General features: G+C 28.8%; 5 protein-coding genes across 5 annotated transcripts; 2 read left to right on the plus strand and 3 right to left on the minus strand.

The window, feature by feature from the left end:
- Positions 1-2,125: 2,125 nt before the first annotated feature.
- Positions 2,126-2,700, minus strand: OCT59_000453 (uncharacterized protein; the record flags this gene model as incomplete). Its single annotated transcript, XM_066138848.1, has 3 exons — positions 2,126-2,301; positions 2,367-2,428; positions 2,501-2,700. 3 exons carry the CDS (start codon positions 2,698-2,700, stop codon positions 2,126-2,128), a joined length of 438 nt encoding a protein of 145 aa, XP_065988305.1.
- A 6,117-nt stretch (positions 2,701-8,817) lies between these two features.
- Positions 8,818-10,119, plus strand: OCT59_000454 (uncharacterized protein). The gene is made up of 5 exons (XM_025312648.2): positions 8,818-8,974; positions 9,057-9,245; positions 9,332-9,453; positions 9,538-9,689; positions 9,778-10,119. Exons 1-5 carry the CDS (start codon positions 8,864-8,866, stop codon positions 9,834-9,836), a joined length of 633 nt encoding a protein of 210 aa, XP_025189310.1. The 5' UTR covers positions 8,818-8,863; the 3' UTR covers positions 9,837-10,119.
- Positions 10,120-10,258: 139 nt separating this feature from the next.
- OCT59_000455 (uncharacterized protein) lies at positions 10,259-14,203 on the minus strand (the record flags this gene model as incomplete). Its single annotated transcript, XM_025323226.2, has 14 exons — positions 10,259-10,263; positions 10,355-10,616; positions 10,697-10,846; positions 10,915-11,160; positions 11,236-11,409; positions 11,492-11,611; positions 11,684-12,110; positions 12,209-12,354; positions 12,429-12,992; positions 13,069-13,152; positions 13,221-13,428; positions 13,510-13,816; positions 13,940-14,036; positions 14,126-14,203. The coding sequence occupies 14 exons, from the start codon at positions 14,201-14,203 to the stop codon at positions 10,259-10,261; spliced, it is 2,868 nt and encodes a 955-aa protein (XP_025189311.2).
- Positions 14,204-14,374: 171 nt separating this feature from the next.
- Positions 14,375-15,400, plus strand: OCT59_000456 (uncharacterized protein). Its single transcript, XM_066138849.1, has 2 exons — positions 14,375-14,835; positions 14,922-15,400. Exons 1-2 carry the CDS (start codon positions 14,438-14,440, stop codon positions 15,175-15,177), a joined length of 654 nt encoding a protein of 217 aa, XP_065988306.1. The 5' UTR covers positions 14,375-14,437; the 3' UTR covers positions 15,178-15,400.
- On the minus strand, positions 15,257-16,296 carry OCT59_000457 (uncharacterized protein). Its single transcript, XM_025312650.2, has 5 exons — positions 16,224-16,296; positions 15,977-16,134; positions 15,745-15,915; positions 15,594-15,674; positions 15,257-15,525 (listed from the first exon to the last, which is right to left on the minus strand). Exons 1-5 carry the CDS (start codon positions 16,276-16,278, stop codon positions 15,370-15,372), a joined length of 621 nt encoding a protein of 206 aa, XP_025189313.1. The 5' UTR covers positions 16,279-16,296; the 3' UTR covers positions 15,257-15,369.
- Between the last annotated feature and the right edge of the window lie 957 nt (positions 16,297-17,253).

Here is a 17,253-nt window from a genome sequence, read left to right on the forward strand (position 1 = left end):
ACTCCTTCAATATTGAAGTTAAACCCATTTTAAGACAAAATGATACTTTCATTTTTTCATTTTAATGAGTTTCAATAATTCAGATCCCTAGATGTCTTATAATTTATGTAACAACTATTTCTCTAGTGTCAGGATTTTGGAGCATTAGGATTAATTTTCCATTATTAAACTTAAACGAATGTAAAATAGAAAAATTATCGCATAATTAACTTGTCCATAGCTTTTCTTACATTGCTTCCTATTCTAATCTTATACTAATTATTTGTGACACCTCCTGCAATATAAAATATGCAATGCTTAAAGTGCTTATCAAAACCTTTAACTTCATAGAATTGGAGAAATCATATTATTGGAGTCAATACTATATCTCATCCTTCAAGTTGCATTAGGAGAAAATAACTTTAACTTTTTCTCTTTATATTCCTCTGCAAGAATTAATGCAGAACCAACCTATAGTCAATACTACAAAACTTTTCTTGAAAAAGGATGGTTATCAACCTCTTCTTTTTTTTAAAATTTTAAAACCCTTCTCAAAAAATTAATAAGTTCTTTCATTTTATATTTTTTAGCTTCTTTTACCAGTATGATCAATTTATTTCCAGTAATAAAATCAAAATAAAAAATTAATTTCAGATATAATATTTTTATCTAGGTTAGTTCAATTCAGATAAAAATGCATATAATCCTAAACTGAGAATCATTAGATTAAAGAATTGGTTTTAACTATTATTACATAAGTATAATATGCATTAAAAACTACTGATCTGAACTGTTTGACTTTTCAAATTACTTAAAATATGGATTTGTTCAGCTACTAATGATAGAAAATATTTGTAAATAAGATGCTCAAATAATATTAAGTAACAGTTTTTCACAACATAATTACCACATATGTAATTAGTGCTCATATAATTAGATGCAATTTATAGACAGAGTATAGTACTTGTTTGATACTACATTTGTCTCATGTGATGATGCAGGATAACCTACAATTAAAGATAGGTTCTCAATTGATTTCCAAAATCTGCAATATTGCAGTTTTAGAAATCAATTGCGCTTAGTAATCTGCAAATCTGCAAATAATCTAAATAACTGCAAATAATCCAAATAATCTGCAAACCCGCAAATAATTCACAAATCCGCAAATAATCTGCAAACTCGCAAATAATTTATAGTACCGCAAATAATCTGCAAATCTGTATAGTATCACAAATAATTCGCAAATAATTCACAAATCCATATAGTATCACAAATAATCTGCAAATAATCTGCAAATCTGCAAATAATTTACATTATCGCAAATTTGCGAATAAGTGGACAAAATTGTCCACTTTTTAGTATATAAATAAATTTGATTCATGAGTTTACAAAATGGACAAAATTGTCCACTTTTTAGTATATAAATAAATTTGATTCATGAGTTTACAAAATAGACAAAATTGTCTACTTTTTAATATATAAATAAATTTGGTTATATTTAAGTGTGAAAATTAAATTAACATGATTCAAAATGGACAAAATTGTCCACTTTTTATTATTTATCGAGTAGAAGATCATCATTATTTTTATTGTTTATATTTTATTAGTAATTACAAAATAAAATTGTTTTTATTACAATTTAGTATTACTAAACAATCTCTTCTGGATTCCAGTCATTGTCATTTTCACTATCATATTTATTATTAAACATGAATGGAATCTCAGAAGATTCAATATACACCTACGGTCCTAAATCTATCACTTGTTCGATATTTAACATCTCGTCAACACTTTCTTTTTGTATATTGGATGGCTCTTCATATTCCTCCTCTTCATCTTCATTCTCATTTAATATGTCTTCCTCTTCAAATAAATTATCTATCATTTTTTAAATATCATCATTTGATATGCTATTTCCAATGTGATTCAAGGATCTTTTACTATTTGAAAGTGAATGAATATTATGAGTATAAATTTTGGACATACATTCGATGATTTGCACATTTAAATTTGTTCTCCTTTTACCAAACATCTATCCAAAGGCCGAAAAAAGGCATTCACAGCTGGCTGAATGTGGTGTTATTGAAAAAACAATTTTTGCAAAACAAGATAATGAGCTGCGCCCATCAATTATTAAGTTCTACCACTAAAAAGGCCCATCATTATTTGAATATAGTGCGCTATAAGGGTTATCTTGGTCCAAATACTTGCGAAACTGTGCCTTAAGTTCTAAACCAGAAGTTTTCTTATAACCCAAATTCTTCCAAATATTAAGCGCAGTTTTTTGGATACATTCAAATTGAGTATTGTGGATACCCGCTCCTACAATATTTATAAAGAATAAATTATTTATTTTATTTAATTATATTTTCTTATATTAGTAATACCTTTATATTGCGAATGGAAAAAGAAAGCCAATAAGTAAATATCTTCGTCAAATTCTTTGTATCTATTAAAGAAATTTGATTACTTACTTCAGTTATTTGGTTTTTTATTAAACTAAAATTATTTTGAATATTACCTCTCATTGAAGGCTTTAATACAAGAATTCTTTAATGAGCGGTAATCATTCATTGGCATTTGTTTAAAAAAGATTGCAATTCTAAGGATATAAAGGTAACAATCTGCCAATGTAGTATACGTTCTTTCAAGCATAAGAATTGCCTCTTTTATCAGTTTAAGAATATCTAATATTACGCAAATATCGTCAAAAACCCTCATTTTTTCAAAATAGTTTTAATAGTTTGATTTGAAATTTTATATTTGCGATTTTTCAGAACCTAATTTAAATAAAATTAAATTTTTTTTTTTAAAAAAAAATAATTCATCTTATTAATATATGTGCTGTAAAGCATCTTTTAATCTCCATACAGAATGTACACATTTATAGACAGTCATCCATCTTGTTTTTACGTAAGTCTTCAGCCCTCCGCCTTCAATATTTTTACTTTTGATTGCTTCATTGAGCCATAATGATCCAAGGGTAGAATTTTTAAAATATTTTGTGAGAATGTTTACACATCTCACTATATATTTAACTTCATCTATTTTTACAATAGACGTGCTTATCAGATTTACGCAATATATGATACATCGCATATTAATAATATTTGGGTAATTGTTGGTAATTATCTTACGTGCTGCTGCAACATTCGAGCCATTATCTGACACAATAGCAACAAACTTTTTGGCTTCCACTTTATTGATAACTTCCTCAATAACGTTAGATAAATGCTTTCCTGTATGGCGAATATTTGAAAGATCCTCAAAACTTAAAAGATATTCTTTCCTTGACCAGTCATTAACATGAATACTTAAAGGCTATTCCCGTGTAGATCGGTTCAACCATCCATCACTAATGAACATAAATACATATCAAAACTATCAATATTTTACAAAAATTTCTTCATTTTAATTTAAATTAAAAAAATCTTACCAATAGTAAAGTTATTGTCAGCACTTAATTCATTCATAATGCGTATATTTACACGAGATATTTCAGATTCTAATAATGTACCACTCAAAACTTGCCTTAAGGGAGGATCATATCCTGGTTGTAAAGTTTTGATCAAATTGATAAACCAAGGATTTTCAATTATACTAAAAAAAAATATTGCATATCACGAAAGCTTTCGTTATTGACCAATTTATTTCATCATAATAACCTTTTTCTAATTCTTTATTCTTGTAAAAAGATCAGATAGATGTTTGGCCATCATTGAGCCTTTGTTTTTAGTTGTTAATTTTAAGTCACTTTCATTTTCTTCTTCGTTTTCTGCTATTTCATTACCTACAATTTTTGCAAACTGTAATGATACTTCTTGCAGACATTTTCGGTAATGATTTGCTAAGTGCTCACATAAACGTAAAATTTTCCGTCCTTTCAATAAAAGTTACAATAGCTACATATCGCAGCATAGTGCCCTTTTGTCCTCTGTACTCCTTTTATCATATGTCCATTCCACACTTCCGTAAAATGATGTCCTTTTCTTGGATTTTCTGAAGGTTCTATCTGAACTTGTCATTTTATCAAAGAAAAATTAGGAACCTAAAATATTAAAAATAAACAACTAACGAAAAATAAAATGATGAAAATAAGCATGAAATATTTCGTCAACAACAATTTGGTTTTAAATTTAGGAGTATTCAGGGATGTTGAGTCATGTACTTACATATAGAGCTCTGCAATCTGACCTGACAGATCAGGTGACCTGACGGGTTGACCCAAAATATTCAGGTCAGGTCATCAAATTCATGACCTGACACGGGTCAGGTCAGTGCTGATCGGTACTCAATCTGACCCATTGACCCGACATATACTGTATTTAGGTCAAATAAATTATATAACGCCGAAACTTATAATGATTCCAGCATTTTTACATGTACAATTGAAAAAAATGCCAAAACTATCAGTTTTGGCGTTTTTACATGTAAAATCAAAAGAAAAACGCCAGAACTAATGATTCTGGCACTTTTACATATAAAATTGGAAAAAAAATGCCAAAACTATCTGTTTCAGCATTTTTACATGTAAAATCAAAAAGAAAGACACCAGAACTAATTATTCTAGCGTTTTTACATGTAAAATCGAAAAAAATGCCAAAACTATCAGTTTTGGCATTTTTACATGTAAAATCAAAAAGAAAAATACCAGAACAAATTATTCCAGCGTTTTTACATGTAAAATCAAAAGGAAAAATGCCAAAATAAATAGTTTCAGCGTTTTATATATAAAAACAAAAAGTAAAAAACGTTACAAAACATTTTTTTACAATATTTAATAATAAAACTTCGGGTAACCCAAGTTATCCAAAGTGCTTTCAGGTTAAATGGGTCGGGTCAGGTCAGAACAGTTTACCTGACCCGACCTGACCTGAAAAAAATTTCAGTTCAGGTTAACCAGGTAACCTGACCCGACCCGACCTGTGCAGAGCTCTACTTACATATATAGTTACATTTTGGGAATATTAATAAATTTTGGTTAACCAGAAAAAGTAAATTAAAGTATTTTCAAAAAAAAAAAAATAGATAAAGTTTAAACTTTGAAAATATGTACATTTTATACTAAATATTATAAAGTCGATCTATTTTTTGGACAATTTTATCCACTAATTTCATAATATATCTTTTTGGACAATTTTGTCCACTTATTTATTTCAATTTGTGTATATATCAATTTTGTTCAACTTATTTTATATCCTGACTCACGTAATATATCTTTTTGGACAATTTTGTCCACTTATTTATCCCAACTTGCATAATATATCTTTTTATTTTTTAGAATTAAATCATTTGTTATATCTTATATGCTGCTATCCCAACTTACGTAATATATCTTTTGGATAATTTTGTCCACTTACATAATATTAAAAAAGAATTATAAATCCCAAAATAAAACTTTTTAATTGTAATAAAAATTTTGCAATTTGCATTTCATAATCTACTGCGTATACCTAATTTTACGTTCTGCAATTTAATCTAAATAATAAAAATAATAATCTGTATTATGCCCATTCGATATACTCACTTCCTTTAAACTTCTCCCTTAAATCTCTGAATTCTTCGCTTAAACTCAATTTAAATACAACATCACTTTTTCCTTCTGGCGTAGTAAAATCTTGATTCGACATAATTTCAAAGATATGTTTATTTGGTTGGCTTGAAGTAATTGATTGATGAGCAGGAATTTGAGACAAAAATATATCATCACACTTGCGACAACCTGCTTGCACAAGCTGTGCAGGTGTTATTCCATCATTAAATAACTTGCGCAATCTGTCGCATCACAACTTATTTCTCTGTTTAGCTTTTTGATCAATATTAAGCTTACTTCGCATAAAAGAGATCACCCAGGATAGTGATGCGGGCGAAACCAAAATATTTCATTAAATGACGTAACTGAATTATGTTTCGTCATTACTCTATAAATTCTGAAAATCTGAAATATTTCGTCATGTGACGAAACTGAAAATGTAGATAATCAAATGATAATCAAAATTAAAATTAAATAAAAATATCCGATTATATACTACATTAAAAAATAGAACAATAGCTCTGAATTCATTGTATTGTTGTAATCATGTAAATTAGTAATCATTTCATTCAACATCTTTATTCTTTATTCTTTATTCTTTACCCCTTAAATTTATTGATTATATAATGAGTAATTGAGTATATATTGTAATGTCGCATTATATTTTCACGTTATTTTGTAAAAAATGGACTCTTCAACTCAACAAAAAAAAAGAAAACTTAGTGGTCACCCTCAAAGTGAAGTGTGGAAGTATTATGAAAAACAACCCCTCAAGTCATCTCCTGGTCATTTTTCAGCAAAATGTAATTACTGCAAGAAGACTTGGCCCCGTGGTCATGTTCATGAGTTAGAAGACTATTTAGCTAACAAGTGTAAAGAGTGCCCAGAACTTGTTTCTTCATTTTATTTGGGTGTAGTTTCTTCACGAGATTTTGGAGATGAAGATACTACTATTCCTTTATCAGGAAATAATAAAAAAGGAAAATCCAGTTAAAGCAGCAAGAATTAACTGATTGGTTTGAATCAACAGATATACCTCCACAAAAAGTAGCTTCTATTACTCGTGTATTTGTACGCGTATTTACATGTTGTGGTATTCCGTTCTCAATTATTGAGAATCCATTTTTTATCGAATTTTTTCATGAAATGAGACTAGGATACGTATCACCTTCACGCGATGTACTTAGTTGTAGACTTTTAAATCAAGAGATGGCAAGAATTAATAAAAAGATCAACATCAGGAAGTCACAGGAAAAATGTTCATCAAATGTACATCGGTCACTTGATGTACATCATAAAGAAACGCTGAACATCGGACCCTGCAATGTACTACCAATGTCACAACATTTGATGTTCATCGCCAAATCAAAGATGTTCATCACCTGTACATTAACACATTTATTAATGATATTAAAATACATGCGTTATTTATTATTATACTATCATTATACTATACAAATGTATTATTAACTCTAACTGTAAATTTACTAGGTGAAAATTAACTATATATGTTATAAATTGGCATGATGGCATCTCTAGATAATTTGTAAAAATCATATTTTTACAATTTAATATTGCAATTTTTATCATCCTAATTGCTAATACTGCAATAAAACTTTGCTTTCTTATTTACAATCTATAATCCAATTCAATCAAAAAATTGATATTATAAATGGTATCCAAAATTATCTTACTACTTTCAGTTTTAAAGTAAAAAAACATTATATATATAATATAGTAAAAATAAAATTTTAGGTTAACAATACTTTTATTATGCTTTTATTTGTAAATTTAAATAAAAATTCAATAATAAATTCTATTTCTATTTCAAAAGCATACTATTAATCAGTTTGTATAATATTCTATTTAGAAGAATATCTTTCAATACATTTTTAATGTATTTTTTAGTAATATTTATTAAGAAATATAATAAGGTATGCAGTACAATATTATATAGGTTTATGGTATAATTTTGCATAAAATATAGACTGTAAATATAATATTTATGTTTTATAAAAAATTTTATCCATTATTTCTGTAAAAACTCTGTAAAAATGAGCTTTTTATGGATCCATTCACAGAAAATGTAAATAATTTGATAGATTCCATGATATAAAGTTATTAATTCCAGAAATATGAACCTTTTATGGAAAAAAAATGGAATATAAAAAATGGATCAACTTTTTTTACAGGGATGTAAGTTTGTGAAGTTTATAAAGTTTAAATTTTAAAATCATGTATCAAGGATAATTCAATATCTAGTGATTGGATTTTGATGATATTTATACCTATTTATACCATTAGATTTGTCTTATCAAAAGGATTCAAATGGTGGTAATTGCATCTTTATAGGATTGATATTTAGTGTGCATTTATGATAACTTCAAAAAAATATTTTTTACAATATCTTTTATTCTAATTATTGCAGTATATTGGTTTTTAGCTCATTAGATTCAACTCATTTAGACGATTAAAATGGTGGTAAAATCATAATGATAGGCTTAACATTGACCAAGTTACAGTATCTTTTATATTATTAAAGACTTTTGAAAATTTGTTATTTAATTGAAAAAATTTACATAATAAGTAGTTTATATTTCCAAAAATTATAAAGCATAGAAACCATTTATTGTGATAAAATCACACGCTCATCAACTGTTAACATGTGAGATCTACCTAATTTTAGCAAAACGATAATTTTGGTCACCATCTGTATATAGTATAGTACAGGTTTTTACAAATTTCCAGTGTCGTAATCAATAGTAACATTAATTACATTTGCGTTTTGCGTAAATGACGGAGTTACAGGTCTTGTGCATGCGATCCGGCAGGATATTGCTAGTGATCTTGTTCTACTCTTCCTTTTGCTAATCCTATTAAATAATGTCCCAAGCTTCAAACTTTCGATCTCAGTTTCGGTTTCGACTAACTGAAAGCAGTTCGACAAACAGATATGACGATAAATCACATGAATCTAAAAAGAGATAAAGCTTAAGTTGCCCAGTAACACATAGGTCTTGGTAATTTGCAACGAAATGTCATATGTTAAATAAATAAATAACTCGAACCGCGATTTTGGACATATCAGATATCAGATATATTAAATAATGTTTTGATCTGCTACTGCGGAATTTTTTTTGTAGCATTTATTAATTTTGTTGCTGTATTGGAATTCGGGCAACTTGTTGGTACTTACTTTCTTGTACACCTAAATTTGACTGTACCGGCGTATGCTGATCAGATTACGTAATCTCAAATTTTGATTTCATTTCTTTTTTAGGAGGGAATTCAAATTTTTTTTTTTCACGAAAAAGCTTTTTCTTTAAAAAAAAAAAAAAAAAAGACTGAACGATGCCACCGAAGAAAAATAATCGAAAATGGAAAGTTTCTCGTGGTGGTGGACATAAGTTTACAAATCCACGACAACTTTCTGGTACAGGAAATGAAGAAGGAATGTGGGGTGTAAGTTATTAACTACAAATCAAATTACTTTATTGATCTATTTGCTCTTATTTGTTTTGTGTCAATAATGTTTTGCTTTCAGTATCGAGATAAGAAAGAAGACGATTCTGAGGAAGAAAGTGAAGATGAAACGCCTAATGTTTCTTCTAGTAAAATTGAAAAATCTAAAAATAAAAAGAATTCTCAAGGATCTGATAAGGACGTATCAGGTGAAGACGATGGTGATATCGAAGACGATGATGATGACGATGACGATGACGATGATGATGATGTATATATATATATTTATTTATTTATTATTTATTTTGTAACATTAATGTTAATTATATTATATCTTTTTAATTTATATTGTATTAGAATCGTTCAAAATTATCATCATTGAGCATTATTGATATAGAAAATCCAAACAGAACTAAAAAGGATAATTTGAAAGCTTCTGATATAAAAGATACACCAAGAGAAATGACTCGGAGGGAAAGGTATTTAATTTTTATAGCGAATTGAAATATGTTGTTATTACCTATTTATTATTTATTGATTTATATTTATTGATGATTCACTAGAGAAGCTGCTGAAAAAGCGGCCTCACAACAAAGATATTGGAAACTTCATCAGGAGGGTAAAACTGAACAGGCTAAAGCTGATTTAGAGAGGTTAGCCATTATTAAGAAACAACGTGAAGAAGCTGCTTTAAGAAGAAAAGCAGAACAAGAAGGTATAATTAATTGATTTCTTCTTCATTATCTTGCTTTTCTTGCTTTTCTTCATAAATAATTAATGAAATCAATTTTAAAAAATATTAGCTAAAGCTGAAGCACATAAAGCTAAGATAGCGAGCCAAGGACGCAAAATTAAAAAATAATGACAAATTTGTATAGAATATGAAAAAATAATGTTTAATTATTTAATTATTTGTTTGTTTTAATAATTGTCATAATAATGTCTTTCCTTTTTTTCTTATATTAAATTGTTTATCAAAGTTGTTAGAATGTATATTAAGTTTATAAGATTTTATCTTCTGTATTTATTCTTTCATTTTAATGATTACTATTAATTTTATTTTTAAAATTAAAAAAAAATCAGTAAATATCATTTTATTATTTTGCTAACGCAATTAATAAAAAACAAATTAATTTTTATAAATTAAAATGTATTTTATACAATAATATTACACAATAAAAATAATAATATAAAAAAGTCATTAAATAAATACTGAAATGTTCTAAATAGTAGGATAAATAAACTAAAAAAACATAATACGTATGATAAGAATCCTACAAACTATTATACTAAATATTTACACGTGTATATTAAAATCTTTCAATTATATATTATTATCCTTTAAAGGAATGTTTTTAACTTAAAAATTTCATTATCTACCTAATGCAGTACTGGTATCAATTTCGTCATAACTTTGCACAAAAAGATCTCCTTGAGCTTTAGCAGAACGTACAGCCTCTTTACGTGTTTCAAGATGGAACAAAGTTGACTTGAAATGTCTGACAACAAAGTCAGAAATATTACCTTCTGGTTCAACAAGAGCAGAAGAAGCAGAAGTTGGTGGATGTTGATCTGGATTTTCAATATTATTTAGATGTGTATTGATTAAATCTATTAATCCATTAAGATATTTAACAGTAACCTACAAAAGAAAATAATAATAATAAAGTGTTATTATTGTTAAATAGGCCTAGACTGTATGAATAATAAATAAATACTAACAGCTTCATTCTTTTTCTCAAAGTAATATATGTATCTATTCAAAATTTCCACAAACAATTCAACATTCGTAACGGAATCCATACAAGAATCTGCGATCTTTAGTGCTTTCTGTAAGCATTCAAGAACCCTCTTACCTTCGCGGAATAATTCCTAGTAAATACGTAAAATAATTAAGCAACATGTATATCTATATTATTGAGTAAGCATATGTAAAGTACCTCAGATGATTTAGTTCCCCTTCCCTCTATTTCAGTGGCCCACCATAAATGACTTGATAAATAAACTGCACGGCACTGATCGGGTTTTTTTAGCAATTTACTACCATGCAAGGCGCATTTAGTGATAAGAGTATCGTAATTCTCTAATCCAAATACGCGAATAGTCTGTAAGGTGCCGATAATTATCGTAATTGCTTGGAATTGAGCACGTGACTCGGAGATCGATTCTTCGTAAATTGTGAATGCCTTTTACAAAGAGTATGTTAATTTAAAAATACATGTCTAAAAAAGAATTACATCTATATGATATCGATTACATACTTGTACGAAGAATTCATAACAAATTTCTTCAAAGCCGCATTCATCTGCACTTTGTCCTGCTAAAAGGAACAGTCTTAAACATATATCTGAACATTCAACTTTGTTATACAAAATTGAAATGATTTGATGGATAAATCTGAAAAGGGATGAAGTCTTCTTTTCCCATCCATCATCCTAAAAATGGTAAAAATTTAATCAAAAATAATCAATAAGTAAATACTATACTTTTGTAAAAGAAGCAATGATTAATACTTGCTTGATCTTCGAATCTCTGATATCTCCTTGCCAATTTTACAGCAGATGTAACAAGAGCAGGGAACGTATATCGTATTCTTTCACCACCTTCGGCGAATTGTTTACGAGCAGTTGTAAGAAGCTAAATGAAAATTATATAAATAATTAATTAATCACTAAATAAATAAATCAGTAAATAATGTTAGCATTATACCATAAACTGAACATCAGGGTCACTGCTCTGGAATAAATGAATAATTCTTGCAAGCCACCCTTGTTCTTCTGCAAATTCTTCAGGATCCATCTTTTGTGAAGTCCCAATTGATCTCGTACCCCTTCCACCTGTAAGCCCACTGAACGGACTTGAAAGTGTAGCGTCCTTTTGATCGCGAATGAGAACATTACAAAGATCTAAAATTCCACTAACGTCTTCAGGTGTCTCAATAAGTGTCTCATTCTTTAGAATAGAAGTGACAATAGCATGAGCAATCGAACGACGTGTTTGAAAAGGTTGTTCTGCGAGAAGAAGAGCAGCATAGTTGGGTAAAGCAAGTAAAGTAAGGACTGTAGGGTACGAGTTAATAGGAGCCAAGAGAAGATTAAGTAAATTGGTAGTTGTGGTAGAACTATGAAGGTCGGGACTTGATTCCGCAATAAAAAATAAATATGAATATAAGATGAAAAGAACTTCCAATTAAAATAAAAAACTATTATATATCTCTTAAAACCACCAATTTACCTATCATGGAAGTCTAAAACTTTTTGCTTGGCAAATTCAATGACTTGATCAACATATTCAATCTTGTCAGGGTAACAACTCAATGACAAATTAACTAATGATACCAACAAGGCAGTGATGTCTTGAATAGACAAGTCGGGACGAGCCTAAAAAAAAAAAAAATGAGAAAACCAGTTCGTAACAACGATCGATTTTTGATTTATATACAATCTTTACGAACCTTAACCAAATCGACAATTTGTCCCCAGAACACTTCAAAAAGTTTAACATCTTCAGGGATACCACGAAATCTTTTGACGGGAGGTTCATTTGATTTATTATTTCCCTGTTGTTTAGTTTCATCCGGTTGTGGCTCGGACGTTTGATTATTATCATCATTAATATTACCGAATTCGAATCCGGTCTCCCCATTTAGCTCTTCCCTCTCAAAATTACCAAATTCAAATCCAGTATCCTCCTTTAACTTTTCCTTTTCCTCCTCTACTTCCTCATCCTCCTCTTCTTCCAAAACAAATTTTCCATTTGAATTTGATTCATTATCCTCCTCCTCATTATAACCTCCAATATTTTGCTTTTTTAATTTTTCATAAAGCCTCTTAGCGGCTTCTTCCTTTTGGCGTTTAATTACTTCAGGCGGTTCAGAATCGGCCTCGCGAGCAGCATATGCCGCAAGACGATCAATTAATGCAATTACAATCTGCTTTACATTAACTTTTGGATGAAGTAACGCAGTGGCTGATAAATATGGACCAAGTGTTCGAAGATGGAAATCATCATGGAACACCTAACCGATCAAAATCGAAAGTTAATAATAACTACCGAAGTATATAAATATTATTTAAAATATCAAGCGTATATACCTGAATGATAACTTCCATTAAATACTCTTGTGCGATGACATCTTTACAGTTAATAACTTGTTCTAAAATACCCGGCAATATAGTCTGTACAAAAAAAATTAGAAATTAGTGTTATTTTTTTATTTAAAACCAATCACATGACCTATAAATACCTTTTGGTACAACTGTAGATCAACGCCTTCCAGCTGACTTAATCGAACTAAATTAGTACCAACTAAAATTCTTAATTCTTTCCGTTCCATCTCACGCTTCTCACGGTCTCTTGAGTGACCTTGATGTTGCAGGCGTACCCAAAGTTTATTCATTTCAATAAAATTAGTAAGGATAAAAGAAATTGAATCTTGAAGGTTGCCTTGTGGACTATAATAATAATTATTATATATTAAAGACAATCATTAGGTCAATCACTATCAAAAAAATAAAAAAAAATTTTTCACTTGCCCATCATCATTTCCAACTGGTAATGAGTCTCTCGTCATTCCGCTCAAATAATGTCTCAAGAATAACCCACGAGTCGGGTGTTGAACACCACGAGACATTTCCATCATATCTTTCATAATTTCTTTGACCGGAGCATCCTTTTGTGACATATAGACACTACCAACCGTAATCATGAGGTATAAACGCGGAATTATGTTTCCGGCGTATTGTACTAATTCATAAAGGTCAGCAAGATGATGTTTTCCAGAATTATGTGCGTCATTAAGATATGTTGTGAGGTGTCGGAGAGCATCAAAAATTGCCATATCTTTCCGTAAAACATTTCGTCAAGGTTGATAATAAAATCGATCAAATTACAATATACATAAAATAAAAGTGATTTTATGCGTTTTAATTTTAGCTAAAAAATAAAATAATAAAAAAAAGATACAGAGTTCATAATAATGTTTTGGAGTTAAAGCAGATGTACGAAGTTCTGCTAACATCGTTGAACAATGCTTTAAACCATCCATGAGTTTGTTATTATCCTATCAACAAGTAAAACATTAGTTCATAAGTGAGAAGGTATTAAGCATTGAAAGTTACGAGATTATACTCAAAAGTATTTTGACAATACCAAGCATTTTTTCATATGATGTGCTTGAACTCTAACTACATTCAGAGCCTCTTCTAAAAGTTTCATTTGATCCTCCATTGTTATGGAACTTTGAGAAGTTCTTCTCATAGCCTTCTAGTGTCGTTGAAGAATGTTGAAGAATAGATTAATATCGAGCACTCGTAAAATTTAAACTCTTCCAACAATCAATTCATCATGATTGTACAAACATAAATGTCATATGACGGGCGATCTGAACATCAGCCGTGGAATTGATCATCAATCAGTACAAATCTTTAGCTCATAACCTTTTTTTTTAAATCGAATAATAATATGCCTCACTATGCCTCACCAACACAACTTCATAATCATGTATCACGGTTATTTACTGGGAAAATTATAAAATCTCTTCCAGTATGGTATTCGGCCATGAAAAATATTCCACCTGGTCAAAGTTTATTACGTAGTCCTTTACAATTTCGTGAGGATAATTTACAAAACCATAATTTGCGCCTTCGGCGAGACACGAAGTCTCATTCTCAAAAACATTTGAAAACAAAAGTTCCAAGACCACAAAAAATTTATTATATGTTAGATGCTTTGCGTAAAGATTTTTATCGTGATCATCCATATGAATTATTAAGACCACAAATTTTGATAGAACAGGACGGTGGATTCGTGGAGAAGATTTTGGGCAATTTAAAATTTCCTTGCCGAGTTACTGGTGAAAAGTGAAGTTTTTATTTAATTTTTTTCTATAAAAATCTTAAACGTGAAGAAATATATTCGCTAATATAAAAATTTTTTTTTCTTTTAGTGTTATTAAATATCAAGAATATTTAATCAAAAAGAAAGGGATGTCAAAAAATGATGCATATATTCAAGCATGTAATGAATTTTATAAAATTCGAGCAAGAGAAGAAGTAGCAGAACGTGTTGCAGAAGAACAAGCATTATTATTTGGAGCTAGAGGAGGTCAATCTCAAACAGAAAGATCTTTATGGTTGGAACATAAAAATCTTCAAAAATCCGAACCACAAATTATTACTCAAGTTTTAAGACTTGTTTCTTAAACAGAATCATTTCCACCATTTATTTAAACCCGAAATATTTTGAGGTCATATTAGAAATAAAAACAATCATTTCTTAAAATTATTCGAACAATAGTTATAAAATCACATATGATCTTTTATTGCTTATAATACAGCTTATTTTTAACTAAAGATTAAATAATTTAAATAATTTATTAAATAAATTATTATTTATTAAAATCCTCCACCACTTTCAAGATACTCTATTTCTTCTTTGGTAGATTCTCTACCCAAATATTTATTTCTATGAGGAAATCTGCCAAATTTTTCGATTACAACTTTATGCTGATCAGCAAAATTAGCAAAGATCTTTGATATTTCTAAATAAACCTATAAAAAAAAGAAATTATTAATTTGCCATTTAAAAATAAATAATACTTAATATTCTAATTAATTACCTTGGGAGAATTTTCAACATTCCATTGATGCTTTCGTACACTAATTTCTTGATCTTCCAAATTTTCAGAATGTTCAAATGGCTGTAACAATAAATTGCGAAAATATTTAAATATTTCAATTTTAAGAAAAATATATATATATAATCGTTACCAAATAAATGAATTCTCTTTGGATAGGGTTCAGATCTTCATCCCATTTACGATCTACACAATATTTAGCAACATCCAATGCTATTGGATCAAAATCGGCGAATGGCCTTTTAGTTTTACGAAATATATTACGAGGAATTTGATCGAGTAAGATTGCTAATCCCAGAGTTCCCTTTAATATAAAGTCAATTTAATATTGTATTAATGCAATTGTACAATTAAAATGTAAATACCTCTGGGGTTTGTTTCATTTCATCAACATAACTTTTTTTCTCAAAAATTTCTTCTATTTCTTTACCGAAACTATTCTTACATTCATTATCAATTAATTCACCACCTTCGAACCAAAATTGCATTAATGAAGGTGGAAGTGGTTCTCCATAAACGAATCCTAATAGTTATATTAAAGAAAAAAAAACCCTACTTCAACCAAAAACAATTCTTCAATCACATTTAAAGTTTTATCTTTAAAATACAAACCTTTAAACCAAAACGAAAGAATTCTCTTTTGTAATTGAGCCGCTGCGGATGACATTTCTAAAGAGAATTTCCTGTGTAAAATAAGGTAGATCATTACATTTAATATCATTTTTACAATGAATGCGATTGGTTAATGAGTGAAAAAGTCGTGTAACCAAATATTTCCCGAGTTAAAAGGCTAATTAAACTTTTTTGTGAAAAATTGAAATTCTGTATTCAATTACAAAGCATATGATGGGAGAACAAATCATCATGCGAAAAAAATTAAAATATTACTTCGCAAAATTCTGGACATTATTCCAATTGGTAGTTTCTTAAGAGAATGACACAAAAAAGGAATACACTTCTAATGAATTTAATGAATGAACCGCAGGCACTTTATTTGATTGGATGAAATAAATGCACAAAATGTTTGTTCAATTTCCATTTCAACACTTCTACTCGGAAAAATATGCAAACTTAAAAGCCACTTATTCCACGATTCATTATTCTTTTAATTTAAGCTCAAGTCGTTTGCATGTGGATTTTATGTAGATTAGACAAGAAATAACGTGAATGCCGCATTTGGAACTGAATTGCGAAAATCATTATTAAACTTTTCGCTTTCATTTATACTTATATGTATACTTATTTTAAAACGTTCATTGAAAACTCCTCCAAAGAGAATTAATATTTTTTATAATTTTCTGATTTCTAAAGTATTGAATAAAATATAAATTCATCTTCAATAAATAATAAAATTTTTTTTTTATTCGTTCTGATGGCAACATATTGCATAATTCCCTTGTATTACGTCAGATAAACCAACCATTGTCTCTAATAATGTTAATTCGTGTTCCGAATATTAAGATCTATCACCGGTGTTTCTGTAACTATTTATAGATGAACCAGTGTGATAATTTTAAACATGCGAATTTCCAAATTTAGCTCATTCAGAAAAAAATTATAAATAAAATACGGAAATTTATCGGATTTTGCCATCAGCCTTTCTTTTTTTCCTTCTCTGTGAGAAGACCCACCCTCCTTTCTT

The sequence above is a fragment of the Rhizophagus irregularis genome, chromosome 1 (assembly GCF_026210795.1).
Source record: "Rhizophagus irregularis chromosome 1, complete sequence".
In the NCBI taxonomy this organism is placed as follows: Eukaryota; Fungi; Glomeromycota; class Glomeromycetes; order Glomerales; family Glomeraceae; genus Rhizophagus; species Rhizophagus irregularis.

Coding starts and splice junctions, on each gene's coding strand:
- OCT59_000454 (XM_025312648.2), top strand. CDS start 8,864: ATGCCACCGAAGAAAAATAATCGAAAATGGAAAGTTTCTCGTGGTGGT. Junction 9,246..9,331: donor ACGATGACGATGATGATGAT/GTATATATATAT, acceptor ATATTGTATTAG/AATCGTTCAAAATTATCATC. Junction 9,690..9,777: donor AAGAAAAGCAGAACAAGAAG/GTATAATTAATT, acceptor AAAAAATATTAG/CTAAAGCTGAAGCACATAAA.
- OCT59_000456 (XM_066138849.1), top strand. CDS start 14,438: ATGCCTCACTATGCCTCACCAACACAACTTCATAATCATGTATCACGG. Junction 14,836..14,921: donor TGCCGAGTTACTGGTGAAAA/GTGAAGTTTTTA, acceptor TTTTTCTTTTAG/TGTTATTAAATATCAAGAAT.
- OCT59_000457 (XM_025312650.2), bottom strand. CDS start 16,278: ATGTCATCCGCAGCGGCTCAATTACAAAAGAGAATTCTTTCGTTTTGG. Junction 16,135..16,223: donor TCTTTCGTTTTGGTTTAAAG/GTTTGTATTTTA, acceptor TATAACTATTAG/GATTCGTTTATGGAGAACCA. Junction 15,526..15,593: donor ATGTTGAAAATTCTCCCAAG/GTAATTAATTAG, acceptor TTTTTTTTATAG/GTTTATTTAGAAATATCAAA.